Below are 17,641 nucleotides of genomic sequence, written 5' to 3' on the forward strand. Positions count from 1 at the left end.
TCATATGTGGTGACACAGAGAGGCCATGGAGGGAGGTTCTGCATGGAGATGAGCCACCAACCTTCCAGAACTGACCAAGGACCTGAAATTCAAGTCTAGATCTTTCTTCAGGCAATATGCTGACTCAAACCAAACCTCATCTGTGAGTCACTTCCTAAACGAAAAGCTCGAAGGGGCTTGTGGTCCTCATTTAGGGTCTTTGGGGTGCATGATGGGAAGGGACAGGGAAGGATAAGGTAAACGGTGCTCTCAGAACACTCTTGCTTCCTGTATCCTCCGGAAGCATTCCATCCTCCAGACCCATGTCGATCGATCCCAGCAGTCTTCTCACTGACCTCTCTTCCCAACTCCCTTTCTCTGTAAAAAGCTAACTCTGGCTCCTGCCTCTCGTCCTGTCCCCAGGCTTTTTGCTCCATGGGACCACAGGGACCCTGCCAATGTTCATTTCCCTCGATCAAGCCTGAGACCTGCTCAGCAGAAGGGACACAAACTCCTGCACATCACTCCATAGATATTACAAGCACTCTAGCGGCTGCTAAATTGCAGGGCTCCCCAGAGTCCAAGGGAACCGAGATTCCAAACCAAAGAGAGAAGTTGTGTGCAGCAGAAATAAGTGACCCGGTCCCTATAGCCAGAAGGCAACTACAGCCCCAAACTCAATGACGACGGCCTGTCAAGGTTTGGAGCTGTGTAAAACCCAGTACTACCTATAGTTTCTTAATGGTGTTCAGGACACTAAAGTGAACATCTCCACCTTCAGGAAGGGCCAGTACATCACTAAACGAAAGCCACCTGCCTCCTAGCCTCCCAACACACACACACACACACACACACACACACACACACACACACACACTCCTGGTTTACACTCGTGGGTACTGATGGGTACCCGAGACTTACAAGTATCCTTTGCAGCTACAACAAGCAAGCTCTCCCTCCACCTCCCACTGGGATCTCTCAACTCCATCCTCTGCCGTCACAGTGTAAGGGCATCCAGACATGGTCAGCCCTTCCACCCTGGCTAGCTCGTGTCAGGCGTCTGTGAAGAGTTTGGAAACAGGACGATAACTTTCTACCTGTGTGACTTTGCATAAGGGACATTTCTTCTAAGCCTTTGCACCTGCAAGAGGAGTACAGACTCGTATCAGGAGCAGTGCGCGCAGTGAGAATTCAGCAGATATACAGCGCACAGGACGCCTAGAAGCCTGAGTACTAGGGGGAGCGCCTTCTACAAATGGAGTTCTTCTCTGCGCGCTGCTTTGTGGCTTTGAGCGCAGCGGGCCGAGCTGCGGGCTCCTTCGGAGGTGGGATGTGGGTGGGAGCAGAAGAGGAAGCCCCCGCGGCCCCCTCCCGGCCGTCGATTCGGCCGCGTGCGTTGTGCCATTGGCCCTGGCGGCCCGGTGGGCGGGAAGATGACATCAGCGGCAGGTTGGATTATAAAGGCTCCAGCAGAGCCACGGACTCAGAGCGCACCCAGCCGGCGCCGCACAGCACTAGGACCCGTGCTCGCTTGGCAATCCTGCTCCGCATCCGCCTGTCGGACTGCTCACTGGCTGTCCCGGCTGCAGACCGTCTGCACCCCTCGGTCCCATCGGCACCATGCACCTCTCCCAGCTGATCGCCTGCGCCCTGCTGCTCGCGCTACTCTCACTCCGGCCCTCCGAAGCCAAGCCCGGGACACCACCTAAGGTGGGTGCTGTCGCGGGGACGCTGGGCTTGTGAGGGGCGTGGAAGGATGAGGTGCGCAGAGGGGAGCAAAAAGCCCGGAAAGGCAGACCCCCTCGGACTTGCTCCCTCAAAGCAGGGACTTCTTGGGTTCATTCCCCAGCCTCGGGAGAATGTTGACACATGCACATCTCCGGTGGCCCCAATGTGCCCAGCAGGACCAGCGGCACGAGAAGAGCAAAAGGCTCCCGGGAGGAGCAGGCACGAAGGCTGCGTGGCAGGTGGATGCCGGACTCAGCTGTCCCGCATCGGTGGAGGCACACTCACGGCAGAGGAGGGCCACACCACTCTGGACCCCGTAAAAGTCATCTGCGCTACATTGGTGCACTCTTTCACCTGTCCACTCTTTTCTCCGACAGGTCCCGAGAACCCCGCCAGGGGAGGAGCTGGCGGATTCCCAGGGAGCTGGTGGCAATCAGAAAAAGGGTGACAAGACTCCAGGCGGCGGGGGAGCCAATCTCAAGGGAGATCGATCGCGACTGCTCCGGGACTTGCGTGTGGACACCAAGTCCCGGGCGGCTTGGGCCCGCCTTTTGCACGAGCACCCCAACGCGCGCAAATACAAAGGCGGCAACAAGAAGGGTTTGTCCAAAGGCTGCTTTGGCCTCAAGCTGGACCGGATCGGCTCCATGAGCGGTCTGGGATGTTAGTGCAGCGACCCCTGGCGGCGGTAAGTAACACCATCGGACTCATCCCCGCTCGCCTAGCTCTGCACCCCTGAGAACCAAGATCTATCACTTGGTTTCCTCCCTGAGCCCTATGTTCTGTGACCTTCCCCCAACCGATTTGGGCATGGGATCAAGTGTAACCCAGACATTTGCCTGCTACCTCACATATCCCATTTTACAGATTTAAAAAAGAAAGAAATGAACATGGGCCAGGTCAGAGACCGGGTTCAGCCTTAGAGTACCCCATCTGGGTTCCTCTAGAAAAGTGGAGACAGGCTTATGCAAACCCAGCCTCCAAACCCACCACTGACCACTAGCCAGCTAGCCAACTGGAAAATTGTTAGAGAGATCCTGGAAAGATCAAGGGAAATGTGTACCATCAGCCCTGTGCCAGCATCCAGGCAGTCAAGTGCTAGGATGACTTTCTGAGCCTATTGTCCCTCAAGTGAGGCAGGCAAGCAGATATGCCTGCCCCTCGTAGTAGAGAGAAGAACCTCTGTGGACAGCAGCAGGGCACCCTTCTGCCTGGGGCATTCTGAATCTTACCCCTGCTCTCGACCCAACTGTGGGCAAACTGGTCTATCCAGGGTCCTGATGCTGCAGCCCTGGGGCTTCCAAGATGAACCTTAGGCTTGTGACCTTGTTTCAAGAGAGAGGCAAAGAAACAAGCTAATGCTTATTTCTTGCCCTAACCTCAAACTCAGTGTGTCGAAAGTGAGTTTTTTACCAACCTTGTGGTGCTCTGAACTATTTCTGGCCTCCTTCCCCTCCACTGAGACTGGAAACCTCCATTCTCCAGCATCCCCATCAGAGGCTGTTGGGTTCTTCCTGGCTTCCTTCTGCTCTCCATCCCTGACGATATGAAGGACACACCCTACTTAGATAAGTGCTTGACAGTTTGACAGTCAGGCCTCTGCTGTTTCTTGGCTTTGCCTCTCCTCTATCCCACCCCAAGGGTGAGGAGGCTGCCTTCCCCAACCCAGGAAGACTGACCAGTGGCCAGCCAGTCTTTTCCCAGTAGAGAAGAGGAACACCTCCCCCATCACATGACAGGAGCCTTTTTAACAGCATGAGAGACCTTTGCAGAAGTGAAGTGCTCTGTGTATGCATTTGTGTCCCCATGTTAATTTGTGACTAACTTAAGGGACAGACCCTCAGGAATCCACACCATACCCAGAAGGGATCTTGGAAATATTGGCCTGTGACAAGAGAAACACATACCCCAGTTCAGGAGCCCTACCAAGTGCCCCTGGCTCTAGCTCTCTGCACCCAGTCTTGAACAGACTGCGTGCTTCACCTCAATTCTACAGAGGTGTTCGGTCTCTACTCTTCTCTATTCAGGGAGAGCAGTGATTCTAGTGCTTATGGGCAGGCCTTGAAGCTACCCCCATGGTATCTTTTGCTCTCTTCTGTATGAATATTTAAGAGATGGAGTCTGAGGACTTGATTTTCAGTTTGCGATTTATGTGCCAAGGACTTCAGAGTCTAAATCAACGTTATTCAACCTCTCGATGAGTACCTGGGATGTGCTTCCCTGAAGGTGCTTTAGGTACTCATACAGCCACCACCAGTAGGGACTGAGTACAGCACAGGGCAGTGAGAATGTTGAGGGAAAAATCAAGACAATTAAGGCTTCTACACTTCCTTTGACCAGAGGAGGTCAGCAGCCTCCTGGAAGTTCTCTTGGCATAAAGGAACAGCCTCAGCCTTCTCTATCCCAGCCCCATTGAGAAGATAGATCATCCTTCCAAACTGAAGTGTCCCTGTGGAGCTGACCAGAGGAGAGCATCCACCTGGTCTTTTGGAAGAGCTCGAGGTTCATCCTTCATACTGATGAAACTCCCGAGGCTCTGCCCATTTCTCCGCTCAGAGGTTGACTTTGGCTCCGAGCACTGGCATAATGACTGTCGCTAATGGTTATAGGTTTTGACGATACTACTGGTAGAGACTTGGGTGTGGCCAAGACCTCAATGGACACTTTGCCTCTGGGCCCTAAGAGCACCACCCATAAAACAGCCAGAGAAGGGAGTTAGGGAGAATTGCCCAGACCATCAGAGCCAGGCCCCTTTGTGAGTGCGGTCCCTCAGGAGGGCCCTGCATGTCTGCCAGTTTTCTAAACATGGAGACTCATACAGCCACCACTAGTAGGGACTGAGTACAGCATTCACCAGCTTCCCTTAAACCCACAAACGTAGCAAAGCTGTACATTTGCCCAGGCTGGTGGCAGACACCACCAGCTGCTGCAGAAGGGAAGCAACCCATTTCTAAGGCAGAGCTGGGAGAGGAAGTGCTCTTTGCAGCTTAGAAGCTGTGACCCAGACAGGGCAGAGGCCTAGTATGTGACCCTTTGTTAAATCCCAGCGCCGGCTCTGGGAGGTGGCTATTATCCATTTTATAGGTGAGCTCAAAGCTACTTGGGGCCATCCAGGAAGTCAAATCAGATCAAGGAATTGAGTCCAGAATAGCACACCCTTCCCCCTGAGATATTCTCTTCTCTGTCCCTACATAGATAAAACAGACATGGAACCAGATGAAAGTGACTGCCCTGAGGGTTTGTGTTAGAGCAAAAATGAACTGGAAAGGGACCCCACTATTGTCTGCCATTGCCGAGAGCAAAGCCTGTAGTTAAGTCTTAGGGGAGGGGCTCTGGTCTGGCAGATGTGATGGTTCCACCTGTGCTGGTCCAGCCAGTGCCAATCAAGGACCTGTAGATCAAAGGCACACATGCTCTGCCTCATGCTACTGTAAGAAAGGAGGGGAAAGTTCTACAACTGCCCTGTGGGATGGACTTTTTCAGTTAAGAAGCTGGAACTGAGTGTACTGTGTCCACTTTGTGTTTCAGGATTGGGAATTGCTCTGAGCACTGAGGTCATCCTTGGTCATCAGCCTCCAGCATCTGGAACACCTCCAACGCAATGTGGCTTTCACATTTCTTTTTATTTTTTTTTTCCTCCTGGTACTGGCAATACACAATACCAGCTTTTTTATTATTATTTGGGGAGGGGAGGGTATGATTTTATTGTTTGGGGTTTTTTTTGAAAATGAAAAATAAAAAGTTATATATTATATATATATATATATTATATACATGAGACACACACTCCCACACCGACTTGATGACAAGGGACAGTTTTTAAAGTGACTGACAAAACCAGCTAGCTGTAAAACATTGCCGTTTGTAAATTCACGTCATGCATAAATGTATTTATGTTGTAAAGCTATTTATATTGTGTATAAAGAGATATTTATAAAAATTTTATTTATGTAACTAAATGAAAGAAGCCAACCATTGTAATGTTTTTGTCCTAACTAGATGAAAAAAAAATGTTAAAAAAAAAAAAAAAAAGCCATTCCACGAACGTCTTGAAAATTGTCTTTATTTATTTATTGCTTTTCATTTCAAAAATCAGACTGAGCAGAGGGAGAAGATAAGGCGTTTGCCTCCAAATAGATCTGTCAGTCAGGTTCCCAACTCTGAATTGCTCTGTGTCAGCATCCCTTAGGGAACCTAGTAAGATGCAGATCGTTGCCCCATCCACCCTTCACTCTGCTGAACTTGGTCTCTCAGGACTGGGCTGGCCGAGTGGACCACTGCAGGGTGACAGCCAGCTCTGCTCCAGTGTCTAGGAGGGTGATGCCAAGAGCTGAACCAGAGTTGGTCTAGCTGCTTTAGGGCTCCCCTCCCCCAGTTCCATCCCATCTTCTCTCTGCTATGAGAAGGAACTGCTCCAAATTTGCCCTCCGTCTTGAAGGTGACCTGTCTGTATGCCTCGTGGTATTTTCAAGTTACCATCCACAAGCTTCTTTTCTAGGTGTGCTTCCAAAGCCTTGGGTGGGCAGCTCCCCCCTCACCCATAAGCACTGCGGTGCCCAGATGGTACCTCAGGCAACACACCTCTGAGAATGAACAGGAATGGCCAGACTTCACGCATGCGCCGTGGGGGTGTGAGGCGGCGCTTTGTGAGGCGCCTGATAACAATCACAATGCCCACGCTTTGAGTGTGAAATTATGAATAATGATTTGGAATTTATGAATATAATTTAGACTAGAATCTCTTTTCTTGAAATCAGCAGGAAACTTTTAAATAATTCAGTGTTAATCTCACCACATCCCCCCATTCAGTGACATGTCTGTGCCGGCTTCCTTGACATCTGACCCCGGAAGAGAAAAGAGGGGTCACAAAGAGCCTCTTCCAACTGAATAGGGTGGTGGCACATTTCTGTATCCCCAGTACCCTGGTTGGCAGGAGAGTTGCCACAAGACCAACTTCAGCCCAGTGGACAGAATAAGTTCCAGGCCAGCCAGAGTCATAGAACAAGACCTAGGGGAGAAAAATAAATAAGTAAAATAAAACCTCTTGGTGACACCAGGTGGGTTAGAAACGTGTATGACCCTGTGCCATGGGATCAATAGGCCTAGCAGAAGAGTTCCAGGAGACAAGTGTCACCGGAGGAGTACCTGGTAACATCTGTGGCCACCCAGGCCCCTGACCTTTGCTCCTAGGCTGACCTCCAGCAGCCGATTCTCACAGATCTGGCCAGCACACTAAGATGCAACCCATCTGGAGAAGGCTAGAGCCCTTCCCATCCTCCTAATTTCCTGGATCCTAGGGGACATTCCCAATTCCCTCCTGGGGACCAAATGACCAGTCTTGAGTGTGGTTGCCTTCCTTCCTCTGTCTCGCTCCTGTTTCGCGCACCTCCCGTGTCCCCTTTCACCCGTGGAAGAGAGACACGAGAGGCAGAATTCGGGTGGTTACCACAGCGAGGCTTTAATCTTGTATCAGCAGAAGTGAAGACCGCGGAAGGGGGGAAACACAGGAAGAGGCACAGCTTAAATACACCCTAGAGTGATGTGTTCACTTCTGATTGGCTGTTCACTCATCACCCAATATTACGCCTCGGGATTGGCCAGTGACTTTGGCGCGTTTTCTGCCTTTGCAGCTGTGCAGTTAGTTGTTTACTAGTGGGGAGGACACGATGTCCGCGCCATCTTGGAATGGCGGATGTTTCACCACTAACCGCGGCTTCCTACACGCTCCCACATCTATGGCTGGAGATGCAGTACCAGTGTCAGTGGGAGTGAGGGATTCAGGCCTCACCTGTACCTCAGCTTGCCATGCAAGTGGGGTACCTCTTACTACCAGGGGAGGCAGAGGCATAGGCCAGAGCCTTGGAGATGACAAGAACTAGGCAGATGGTCATACTGTGGCTTTGCTGATGTTGAGGCAGGTGCTTCTCAAAGCCCAGGCAAAGGGGCCAGGAAATCTGTAATCCAGGGAATTAGCACTGGAGACAAGGATTTTCCATTGGTCATCCCTGGGACAGCTAGTAACTGTTATTATAAGGACTAAGTACTGTTACAAAATATTATCCTCCTATGCTGTCCTCATTAGATACCCCCCCCCCCAAAAAATAAGCAAGGCCCACAGTTGGCAATATCAACCCTCATCAGTGAGACCAGACCCTCAACCTGTTGGCTTGGGTCCTGGATGTCAGTAAATAACTGCTATCCTGTGATGGTTAATGTTGTCAACCCAACAAGATCTATTATAGACCTGCTTAGATGCTGGGCGGTGGTGGCGCACGCCTTTAATCCCAGCACTTGGGAGGCAGAGGCAGGCGGATTTCTGAGTTCAAGGCCAGCCTGGTCTACAGAATGAGTTTCAGGACAGCCAAGGCTACACAGAGAAACCCTGTCTCGAAAAACAACAACAACAACAAAAAAAAGACCTGCTTAGGAAATTACCTGCCAGGCATGTGTGTAAGTGAGTTTCTAGGTTAGTTAACTGAGATGGGATAACCAACTCACAGGCTGGGGTTTCAGATGGAACAGAAATGAGAAAGGACCTGGACAGACGGCTCAGTGATTAGAGCGTGTATTATTCCTTCAGTGGAACTGAGTTTGAGTCTCGACGCCTGCATAACGTGGTTCACTACCTGTATCCCCAGTTCCAGGGGGATCTGACAGCCTTCCCACCTCCTCGGGCACATGCACATACCCAGACAGATACGCACACACAAATAATAATAACAACAATAATAAACCTTTGAGAAAGGTAAGTGAGAGCATGTGTTGTTCCTCTCTCTCTCTGCTTCCTGACTGCAGCCTTAATGCCATCCTGTCTCCCCTCCATAAGTGACTGCACCTGTGAGCTGTGAGCCAAAAGAAGCTTTTCTTTCTCAAGTTACTTTTGGCTGTTCTTTTGTCAGAGCCCAGAGAAAAGTAACCAATGCAAAGTCCTGAAAGTCCTGAGTCTGCCTCCTTAGCAACAGAGACATGCCATCCCAGCCTGGGAATTCTGCTAGAAACCAGGAAAGGTTGACAAACCCTCCGTAAGTAACTAGAAATGCTTGGAAGGCTAGGGTATTCTTAAGTGGTACCGCCCAGGAGCTTGAAGCTTCTCATCTGGATCTTGTCTCCTTCCTGGTTCCCAGCATCTCATCTCATGTTGCCTGGAGACCTGCACCTTCTCTCCCATATGGGAGACAGGAACTGCCAGTATCTGGAAACCTAGCCCCAGTGATGAGGCTGGCTAGAGTCCTGGTCCCCTGGGACAAGGAGGGGCCCTTGGCAGTGTTAGACACCTCTGTGCAGGGCCAGCTGAGTGGGGTAGTCCAAAGTACAGCAGAGAAACAGAAAGTTCCAGGTTCTAGAAGGCCTCAGGGCCTCCTGTGTCCCTGAGGACACCCTCTGTAGAAGTTCTCAGGATGGGAATGCATAGAGCATGTGAGATACAATATCCACACATACTTTCAGGATAGTCAAAGAACAGACACTCAAAACCTGTCTGCAGAGCTTGGGGAAGGTTCCGCGAGCAAGAAGCAAGAGCATGTGCTACACATGGAGTTATTGTATCCATCACCCAGGTAAAAAGTTGGTCATGACCTCACTCAGACTTGTAACACCGGCACTGTGGGGAACTGAGGCAGAGAATCACTAGGATTTGCTGACTGCCAGTCTGGCTCCTGGTTCAGTGAAAGATCCTCACCAAACTTTATAATAATAGAGTGGGACACCTAACATCGTCTTGTGGCTTCCGAGTGCACACACGCATGCATGCATGCACACATACACTATTACAGAGAGACATAGATCAAAGTTTCAACGAAATAGGAGTAGGCCCAAGAACCCAAACTTGGCTCCCAAAATACCTGGAAGAGAGGCCCCTCAAACCCACCTGAAGGTGTGATTCTGAGATGTGGCACTCACGGTACAGAGGCACAGAAGCAATGGGGTCCTGGGAGACGATGAGGGAGTTCCAGGCCCCAGTCAAGTGGCTGCCGTGCGTGCTCCTTTCACACCTATACAGGAAAGGAAAAGGGGTTGTGATGGACAGGAGACCATGGGAGTGATCAGATCAGCAAGGACATGATGTCTAGATACAATCAGAGCCTTGAGAGGACTTCCCAGCCAAGGCAACAGAGGCAGGGTGGCAGACGGAGTAGTCCATATTCTAGTTTGAGGAAAATATATTGGGAGTATTGGTCAGGGCGTGTAAATACATTTTCTATCCCTATAGCAAAACACCTGAGCAGGTCGTTTATGAAGAGTAGAAATTTAGCTCATTGTCCCAGGATCTGGAAAGCCTAAGAGAATAGTGATAGCATCCTTTTGGGGCCTTCTTGCTTCACTGTGACATGACAGAGGGTACCATGTGGTGAGGCAGCAAGTAAGCTAATTCACGTCTCTCTTCTTCCCCCTCCTTCTCTTCCTCTTCCTCTTCTTCCTCCTTTTCTTCTTCTTCCTCCTTCTCCTCCTCTTCCTCCAGGGAGTAGAAGTTCTCACTGAGTCACTGGGTCTATGAGTCAGAAACAGAGACTTCAATAACATAACTAACAAAAACAATCTAAGAAAGCATTTGTTCTGGCTCCCAGTTTTCAAGGACAGCCCATCAGGACAGGGAGCCTGAAGCAGGTGGTCATACTGATCCACAGACAGGAAGCTGAGGGTGGTGAATGATGGGCATCTTTTCTATACGTTCAGCAATTAGGATGGGTCTTCCCACCCCAACCAGTTCAATCCAGATGATGGAGGCCCACCCAGAGGCCATGCTAAACCTAAACAAGCCCTTAGAGCTGAGCTTGTCACAATCCACACCAACCATCACACCTATGCTTTTATCTACGTGCTGGGTTGAAGGCTTACTTACTGAATAAAGCTGTATTCATATCCCCAAATTTTGGCCTATGGCAGCCTCATGACCTTACCTAGTCGTGACTCTGGTTTCCTTCGAGATGTTAAGCTTATGGTGTAGGTATGGTCCCAGTACTTACAGACTTCCTACCTCACTTCTGTTTTCTTTAATTGTGTAAAGGTACATAAATACCTGAAAAGAAGATTAATGCCTATTTACACAGAATTCTACAAATGTCTGGTGAATTTTGCCTTCTGCATTACACGTCTCAATCTTTTTTTCACAGTTTTGGATTTAACGAAAGACTAATAATTATGTTGGGAAAAATAAATGAGACTCTAGTTTTTCCCTATTTAGACTTGTGTTTTAATTTTAATGTTCAATAATGAAAATTTGTTATTAACATGTGTATTGGAAAGGATATCTGAAGTTGTGATATGGTAACAAACAATTTCCAACTCTCACAGACTGAAAATATGCCAAAGCTTCAAGCCATACCTGCTAGTACAATACCTGGAATCCCAGCACTTGAGAGACTGAGGCAGGAGGATTGTTGTATGTTCAAGGCCAGCCTGATATACAGAGTGAACTCAAAGCCAGCCTGAAATACATAGCAATACTCTGTCTCCAAAAAAACAAAGACAACAACAACAAAAATTAAGCAAGATTGTATCTTGTCTGGCTCCAGAGGCAGTCACCACAGAGAGAATCCCCTTATTCTGAGCCTTTTATGCCCAAGACCTAACCCTAACTCTCAATTCAATTTTTTTCCCTGATATTGACATTATCAGATTTATTTTATCTTATCATTTTTGAGAGAAGATCTCCCTGTATAATCTTAGCTGGCCTGGCACTGGACACGTAGACCAGGCTACCCTTGAATTCATAGAGATCTGCCTGCCTCTGCCTCCCAAGTGCTGGAGTTACCCAGCTACTTTATCTTACCTTGCTTCATTGTGTCAGGGTTTTTTTTTTTGGGGGGGGGGGTTAGGGGATTATTTGTTTTGAGCCAGGGTCTCAGGTAGCCCAGGTTGGCCTCAAACTCACTGACACTGAAGCTGGCCTTGAAATCCTGATCTTCCTGCTTCCACTTCCCAAGTGCTAGAATCACAGGTGTGCATCACTCTCCTGTCTTATTTTTATTTGTGCGTGATACTTTTATGCAGGTTTTGATTTGCTCCCTCTTTGCGTATGCCTTTTTAATATATCTGTAATGTATTAGATCAGAATGCATAGAAACGGAGCGACTGTTTTTCAATGAGGAGGCCTGATTGTTTATCGCTTAAGCTGACTTTCTCACGTGACTTGCAGAATCTGCTTTCAAGCCTCCTTGTTCTCCTTCCTTTTTTACTGAACTCTCCCCAGGGCTGCCGCTCCGCTTTCATCTTCTGCAGGGGCTTGCAGGCAGACTGTTCTGAGTTGTCAGTGGCTCCATAATCTTTTTGATGAGACTTATTAAATCCATATTTATATTATTATCAAAGTCAAGATCACAGACAGTAACTTTAGGCTCCTTCAGAAAAGAAACAATAAAGTTAGCCCCCTCTCTCTCATTTGCTTTCTCCTGTCTTCTCCCTTTCAGAGGGCGGGGCATAAAATACTCTGAGGACCCTAACTAGACGGGCTAGGCCTGCCAAGCCTCCCCTCGGTGTCTTTCAGCATTTTTCTTGGTTTCCCACTTACATCAAGTATTCAGATATCCTTCCCATTTGTAGACCATCACCTGTCTAGTCTAGGGCTGACTCCTTAACCACTCTATCCTTTTCCATGACAGCCAAGCCTAGAACACACACATGCATACATGCATACATACATACATACACAAACACCCACACCCACACTCACAAACACATACACACACTCACAACACACACTCACATACACTATCTCTCTCTCTGTGCGTGTGTTTGCACAATTGAATATTGTCTTAGTTAGGGTTTTACTGCTGTGAACAGACACCAGGACCAAGGCAAATCTTACAAAGGACAACATTTAATTGGGGCTGGCTTACAGGTTCAGAGGTTCAGTCCATTATCATCAAGGTGGGAACATGGCAGCATCCAGGCAGGCATGGTGCAGGAAGAGCCGAGAGTTCTACATCATCTGAAAGCTGCTAGCACTAGGGTATTAAGGCCCACACCTACAATGACATACCTACTCCAACAAGGCCACACCTCCAAATAGTGCCACTCCCTGGCCCAAGCATATTCAAACCATCACAAATATCTTAATCCGTTTTTGCCCTAACAACATATACAAAACCACATACTTTATAAAGAATAAGTTTGGTAAGCTCAAAGTTCTGGATGCTGGAAAAAAAGTCTAAGAACACTGGGTGGCACCTGCTTGGTACCTAGTGATGATCTTCAGGCTGCATTTACAACATACCAGAGGACTTCCCATGGTGAAACAGAGGAACTGTGTTAGAGAGAGCTCATTTTCTTCCATAACAAACCCCACCTCTAAAATCCCACTCAGAGGCAGCAGAGATGAGTTGCCTGTTCTGAGTGGATTATGGAGTCAGTGACTCCATAATCTTTTTGATGAGACTTATTAAATCCATATTTATATTATTATCAAAGTCAAGACCACAGACAGTGATTCCCAGGCCCAGAGATTGTCTTGTAAACGCATCACACACCATTTGTGTGACACACAGGGACCTCTCAACACTGTATTAGTTGCTTTCCTCATCACAATGACCAAACATATGATGTAAATATCAGAAGCAATTGGAGAAGGATTTATTCTGGCTCGTGGTTTTAGGGCACACAGTCAGTCCATCACAGCAGGAACATGGTAGCAGGAGCATGCTCTTGCTGTCTCATATCTCAGTGGGCCAAGAAGCAGAGAGCTCTGACAGAAGTGAAGTAGACATGTGACTCTTCATCCTACCTGCTGGTGACTTACTTCCTGAAGCTAGGCCCCACCTCCCAACACAGCACCACCAGCTGGGTACCAAGTATTCAAACAAATGAACCTACTTCAGGCTCAAAGCATAGCAGTGTGCGTCCACAAAACTGTCAGGGTTGGCATCAGCCGCTCCTAGGATCCATGAAGACTGAGGAAGATAGGCCTTCTTCCTCAAGGCTAGAATTGTAGTGACACCTGGAAAGATGTTTGCCAACTGTGATGAATATTACCTCAGGAGCACACACTTAGGGCAACTACAACTTTTTAGATTCTTGTATGTTTCCGGTAGAACCCTAAAACATGAACGCACACATATAAACATCCATCACTCATAAATAAAAACTTGGAAAAAAAATCTGAGCAATTGTCACCCAGAGAGTAGATAAATAAAATGTGTTGCGTCCATAGAGAGGGACAATTATTTGCAATTAAAGAAACTAAAGAAATGGTTTGTGCTGTGCTATAGATAAACCTTGAGGACCTCAGGATGAGTGAAAGGAGGCAGAATAAAAGTCTGCGTAGTCTATAACTCTAGATACATAAAAGGCCAGAATAGCCAAACCTGCTCAGCGTACAGCAGCAGCTGGACAGGCTGACGTGCAGACTAAGGATGGAATCAGAGTGTCTTTGGTGGGGGAAATGGAAGACGGCCTAAATGTGGTTGCAGTGATGTGTACCATGCCGAGACGATACTGGTACAAAGTTCACTGAGCGTGGATACTGTAAGTGGGGAAAATACAGAAATAAAGTCACATATCAAGTCCCAGCATGCACTGTGTTTCATCTCGTCCACAAGTGGGAGTTCCCAGAGCTGCAGGTACAGGGCAGCCTAGCCTGTTCCTAGCATCTCCCAGAGGCCAGGACACATCCTCTGAAAGATGGTGCAGTGGTGGTGCTCCCTGGATGGCGACCTGCAGTGCTCCCTTGACAGCAACCTGAAAGCATTGAAGGCTATGGTACAGCAGCTTTATTGACCAGACTTACCAGCAGGAACACATCAGTGGGACCTGCACGGTCCAACACCAGAGGGGTCTAGCTGCCTAGAGCCAGGTGTGGGGACCTCGTATTTTTCCCTCCCTCGAGCACCCCCAGAACCCAGCCTCACCCCTACTCCAGGCCCTTGCTTAAGTGAAGGACTGCAGAGAGCAGGTCACCACAGCACCAAGACATGCACATTCTACCTCATCCCACCACCCATCCTTCCTAACTTCAAGCAAATGCTAAAACAGTGACACCCAAGTCACACACACACACACACACACACACACACACACACACACACACACGGCACCATCTTGTCACCCAGGAAGTCCCAGAAGCACTACACCTCGAGACAAGACAAACTCACACCATACACTGTCTTTTCCTTTCCCTCCTGATTGACAGTTGATAGCTCACCGGCTTCTTAAGGGACACAGGCCACTGTCTGCTGTCAGTGTGTTTCAGGGACAATACTCTGCGGTAGAGCCATTCTCAGCTTTCTCAGTGCCCAGCCTGAAGCTAGGATGGCTCTGGTCTCCCATAGCCAAGGCAGTACTGCTGGGCCAAGACCATGGTCTTTATAAGCACCTCTCCTGGTACTGTTCCCAGCTTCTGGGCCTTCAGCCCCTCAAGCCAGACTCCTATAGCAGGAGGTGGGGCATGGCATGGGTGAGAGAGAGTGGCAGACTACGCATTCATTCTTTCTGTCCACTTCAAGTCCTTATCTCTGTCCTGTGAAGTGCCCTTCCACCCCACCCAACATTCTCCCATGATTCTTCCTCCTTCTACCAAGAAGCAAAGGTCTCAGGCTCACCAGTGCCTGCAAGCAAACGGCTGGAAGAACAGTCGTCTCCCAGGTACAGAAAAGCCATCACATTGAGCCACCGCCAAGATATTCTACTTAACTCCAAGATGTCTCAAATGGTGGAGTTTGAAAAGCTAGGCTCTTTCTCATGTTCATGTTCCTGACTCAGTGGACACCTGTTAAAGCAAAGGACAAGCCAAAGGCTCCTGTCCTGGTCCCTTCTGAGGAGAACAGGACCAGCTGCTTCACACTAGAGTCAAAGTCCTGGGATGACTACAGTGGTGACTGACAGAAGGGACAAAAGGCCACATTCTCTTATCAGCAACCAAATGCAAAGTGACTAGATCCCTAGAGATGGCCTCAGCAAGAAGGACTGTCCCGGGCAGCAGATGAGACGGTTTATATATAAAGAAAGAGGCCAAGACTGGGCAGAGTGGTGCATACTTGTAATCTCAGCACTCGTGAAGCTGAGGCAGGAGGATTTCTATGAGTTTGAGACCAGCCTGGGCTACGTAGTAAGACTTGTCTTTTTAAAAAGAAAAAAGAGGAGAGAGCGGAGAAAGAAAGGCATTTGTCAGCTCTGCCTGTCCTCTGTGTGTGTTCCTTCCTGTTCAGAAAGATCAGAACTGCCCATTTACTCCCTGCATCGTCAGTACCAAAGTTTAGGGCTCTTTTATGTCTCCTGGGCTGACTGCCCGGTGTGTGGCACTCTCTGCCTCCCAGCCGTGCTGCTGCACAGTCCCTGTCCTGCGATGAGACTGTCTCTGTGGCCTTTTGCTCTCAAGCCCAACACTTAGGGATTGTGCAGTGGAGCAGATACCCCTCATGTGAGCTGCAGTTCCTTACGTATCGTAGGACAGGATGGCACATCAGTCAGAGGGCTGCTGGGGGAACAGCCGCCCTAACGGGTCTTGTCAGTTAGCACACTCCGTGAGTGTGTGAGGGCCGCTCTGCAAGTCGTGCTGAGGTCAGGGGTGTGATGTTCTGGTCTCTCCCAGATTAAAGCTGCTCCAAGCCCTCAGTGCCCCTACATCTGAGTCTTCAGCAGGAAACATGAAGCCATCTCCTCTACTTGCTCCCTCTATCTAATGCAAACTGTTGGTACTGTCCACCCTGCCTCTCAAGGCATGCTGGGCCTGAGCAGGCCCTGGCCTTCCTCTGCCCAGGCCTAGCCCATCAGTTCTGAAGCAACAGCAAGAGGCACCGGTGGTTCTCCTTTCTTCCAGGATCACTTCCTGCATTCTCCACACAGGTGTGACTCCTCCCACCTATGGCCTTTGCATTTGTCTGCCTGCCCCGGGCTGCTGTTTCCTCAGATACACTGGTGAGACAGTCACTTACTGCTATGTCTTGGTGACGATCCAAGGGTATTCCCAAGAGCAAATGTTCTGGGAGGGTCCCCTGTGTGACAGATAGGAGGTGGCAGAACCTGCACATGATACAGGAAAGTGATTAGGTCTTAGAGGCTGTTGCTCTCAGAGGGGTTAGTGTTGCTCTCTCATTCTGAAGGCAGCAAGCTGTCAGAAGGCATGGCAACCCCGTGCATGCAGTTGGCCCTTCCACATACAGCCTCCCCCTTCTCCATCTCTGCTCTGCCATGGCACAGCCACAGGGTTCCCCACAAGAGGCTGAACAGTGGAGGCCTGCTGATCCTGGGTGGTCGGTCCCTAAAACTGTGAGTTAAATAAATCGTTTTCGATTGGGTGTGGTGGGTAAGCCTGAAATCCTAGCTCTTGGGAGGTGGGGCCAAGAGGATTAAGAGTTCAAGATTATCTTTGGCTCTGTGAGACTCTGTGGTAGGTAGGTAGGTAGGTAGGCAGGCAGGCAAGTAGGTAGGTAGGTAGGTAGGTAGGTAGGTAGGTAGGTAGGTAGGTAGATGGGTAGATAGGTAGGTAGGTAGGTAGGTAGGTAGGTAGGTAGATGGGTAGGTAGGTAGGTAGGTAGATAGGTAGGTAGGTAGGTAGGTAGGTAGATGGGTAGGTAGGTAGATGGGTAGGTAGATGGGTAGATAGCATAAACCTCACTTTTTTCATAAAGTACCCAGTCTCTGGGTCTTGCAAGTGTCTTGCCACAGACTAACCCACCAACTTGTGTCATTCACATCTTAGTCAAATGCCCGTCTCTCAGTCAGACCTCCAGAGCTGCACCATCTAGAGGCTGCCATAGTGTCCCTGTCTGTGGCCCTGGTTTCCTGTTGCTCTGTCTTAGTGTGTTCTGTGCCAGTCTGTGGAAATGCCAGGAGGCAGGACTTTGACTTGTTCACAATGAATGTCTAGCGTCTCGGCCCCAGGACATCTTAGATACTCAATAAGTGCTTGTGGAGTAAATAAAGCACTGTGGTTACAGCCAGCTCTTCAATAACAGTGCAGTAACCTAAACAAACATAGGATTTAATGGATATGATTTTTAGT

General features: G+C 49.0%; 1 protein-coding gene across 1 annotated transcript; it reads left to right on the forward strand.

The window, feature by feature from the left end:
• Positions 1–1,438: 1,438 nt before the first annotated feature.
• Nppc (natriuretic peptide C) lies at positions 1,439–5,752 on the forward strand. Its single transcript, XM_034521840.2, has 3 exons — positions 1,439–1,689; positions 2,085–2,395; positions 5,236–5,752. The coding sequence occupies exons 1-2, from the start codon at positions 1,600–1,602 to the stop codon at positions 2,373–2,375; spliced, it is 381 nt and encodes a 126-aa protein (XP_034377731.1). The 5' UTR covers positions 1,439–1,599; the 3' UTR covers positions 2,376–2,395; positions 5,236–5,752.
• The last annotated feature ends 11,889 nt before the right edge of the window (positions 5,753–17,641 follow it).

The sequence above is a fragment of the Arvicanthis niloticus genome, chromosome 17, assembly GCF_011762505.2.
Source record: "Arvicanthis niloticus isolate mArvNil1 chromosome 17, mArvNil1.pat.X, whole genome shotgun sequence".
In the NCBI taxonomy this organism is placed as follows: Eukaryota; Metazoa; Chordata; class Mammalia; order Rodentia; family Muridae; genus Arvicanthis; species Arvicanthis niloticus.

What these genes read in the sequence shown, in the direction of transcription:
- Nppc (XM_034521840.2), top strand. Translation starts at nt 1,600, where the DNA reads ATGCACCTCTCCCAGCTGATCGCCTGCGCCCTGCTGCTCGCGCTACTC. An exon ending in AGCCCGGGACACCACCTAAG is followed by an intron (nt 1,690 to 2,084) that starts GTGGGTGCTGTC and finishes TTTCTCCGACAG; the next exon opens with GTCCCGAGAACCCCGCCAGG.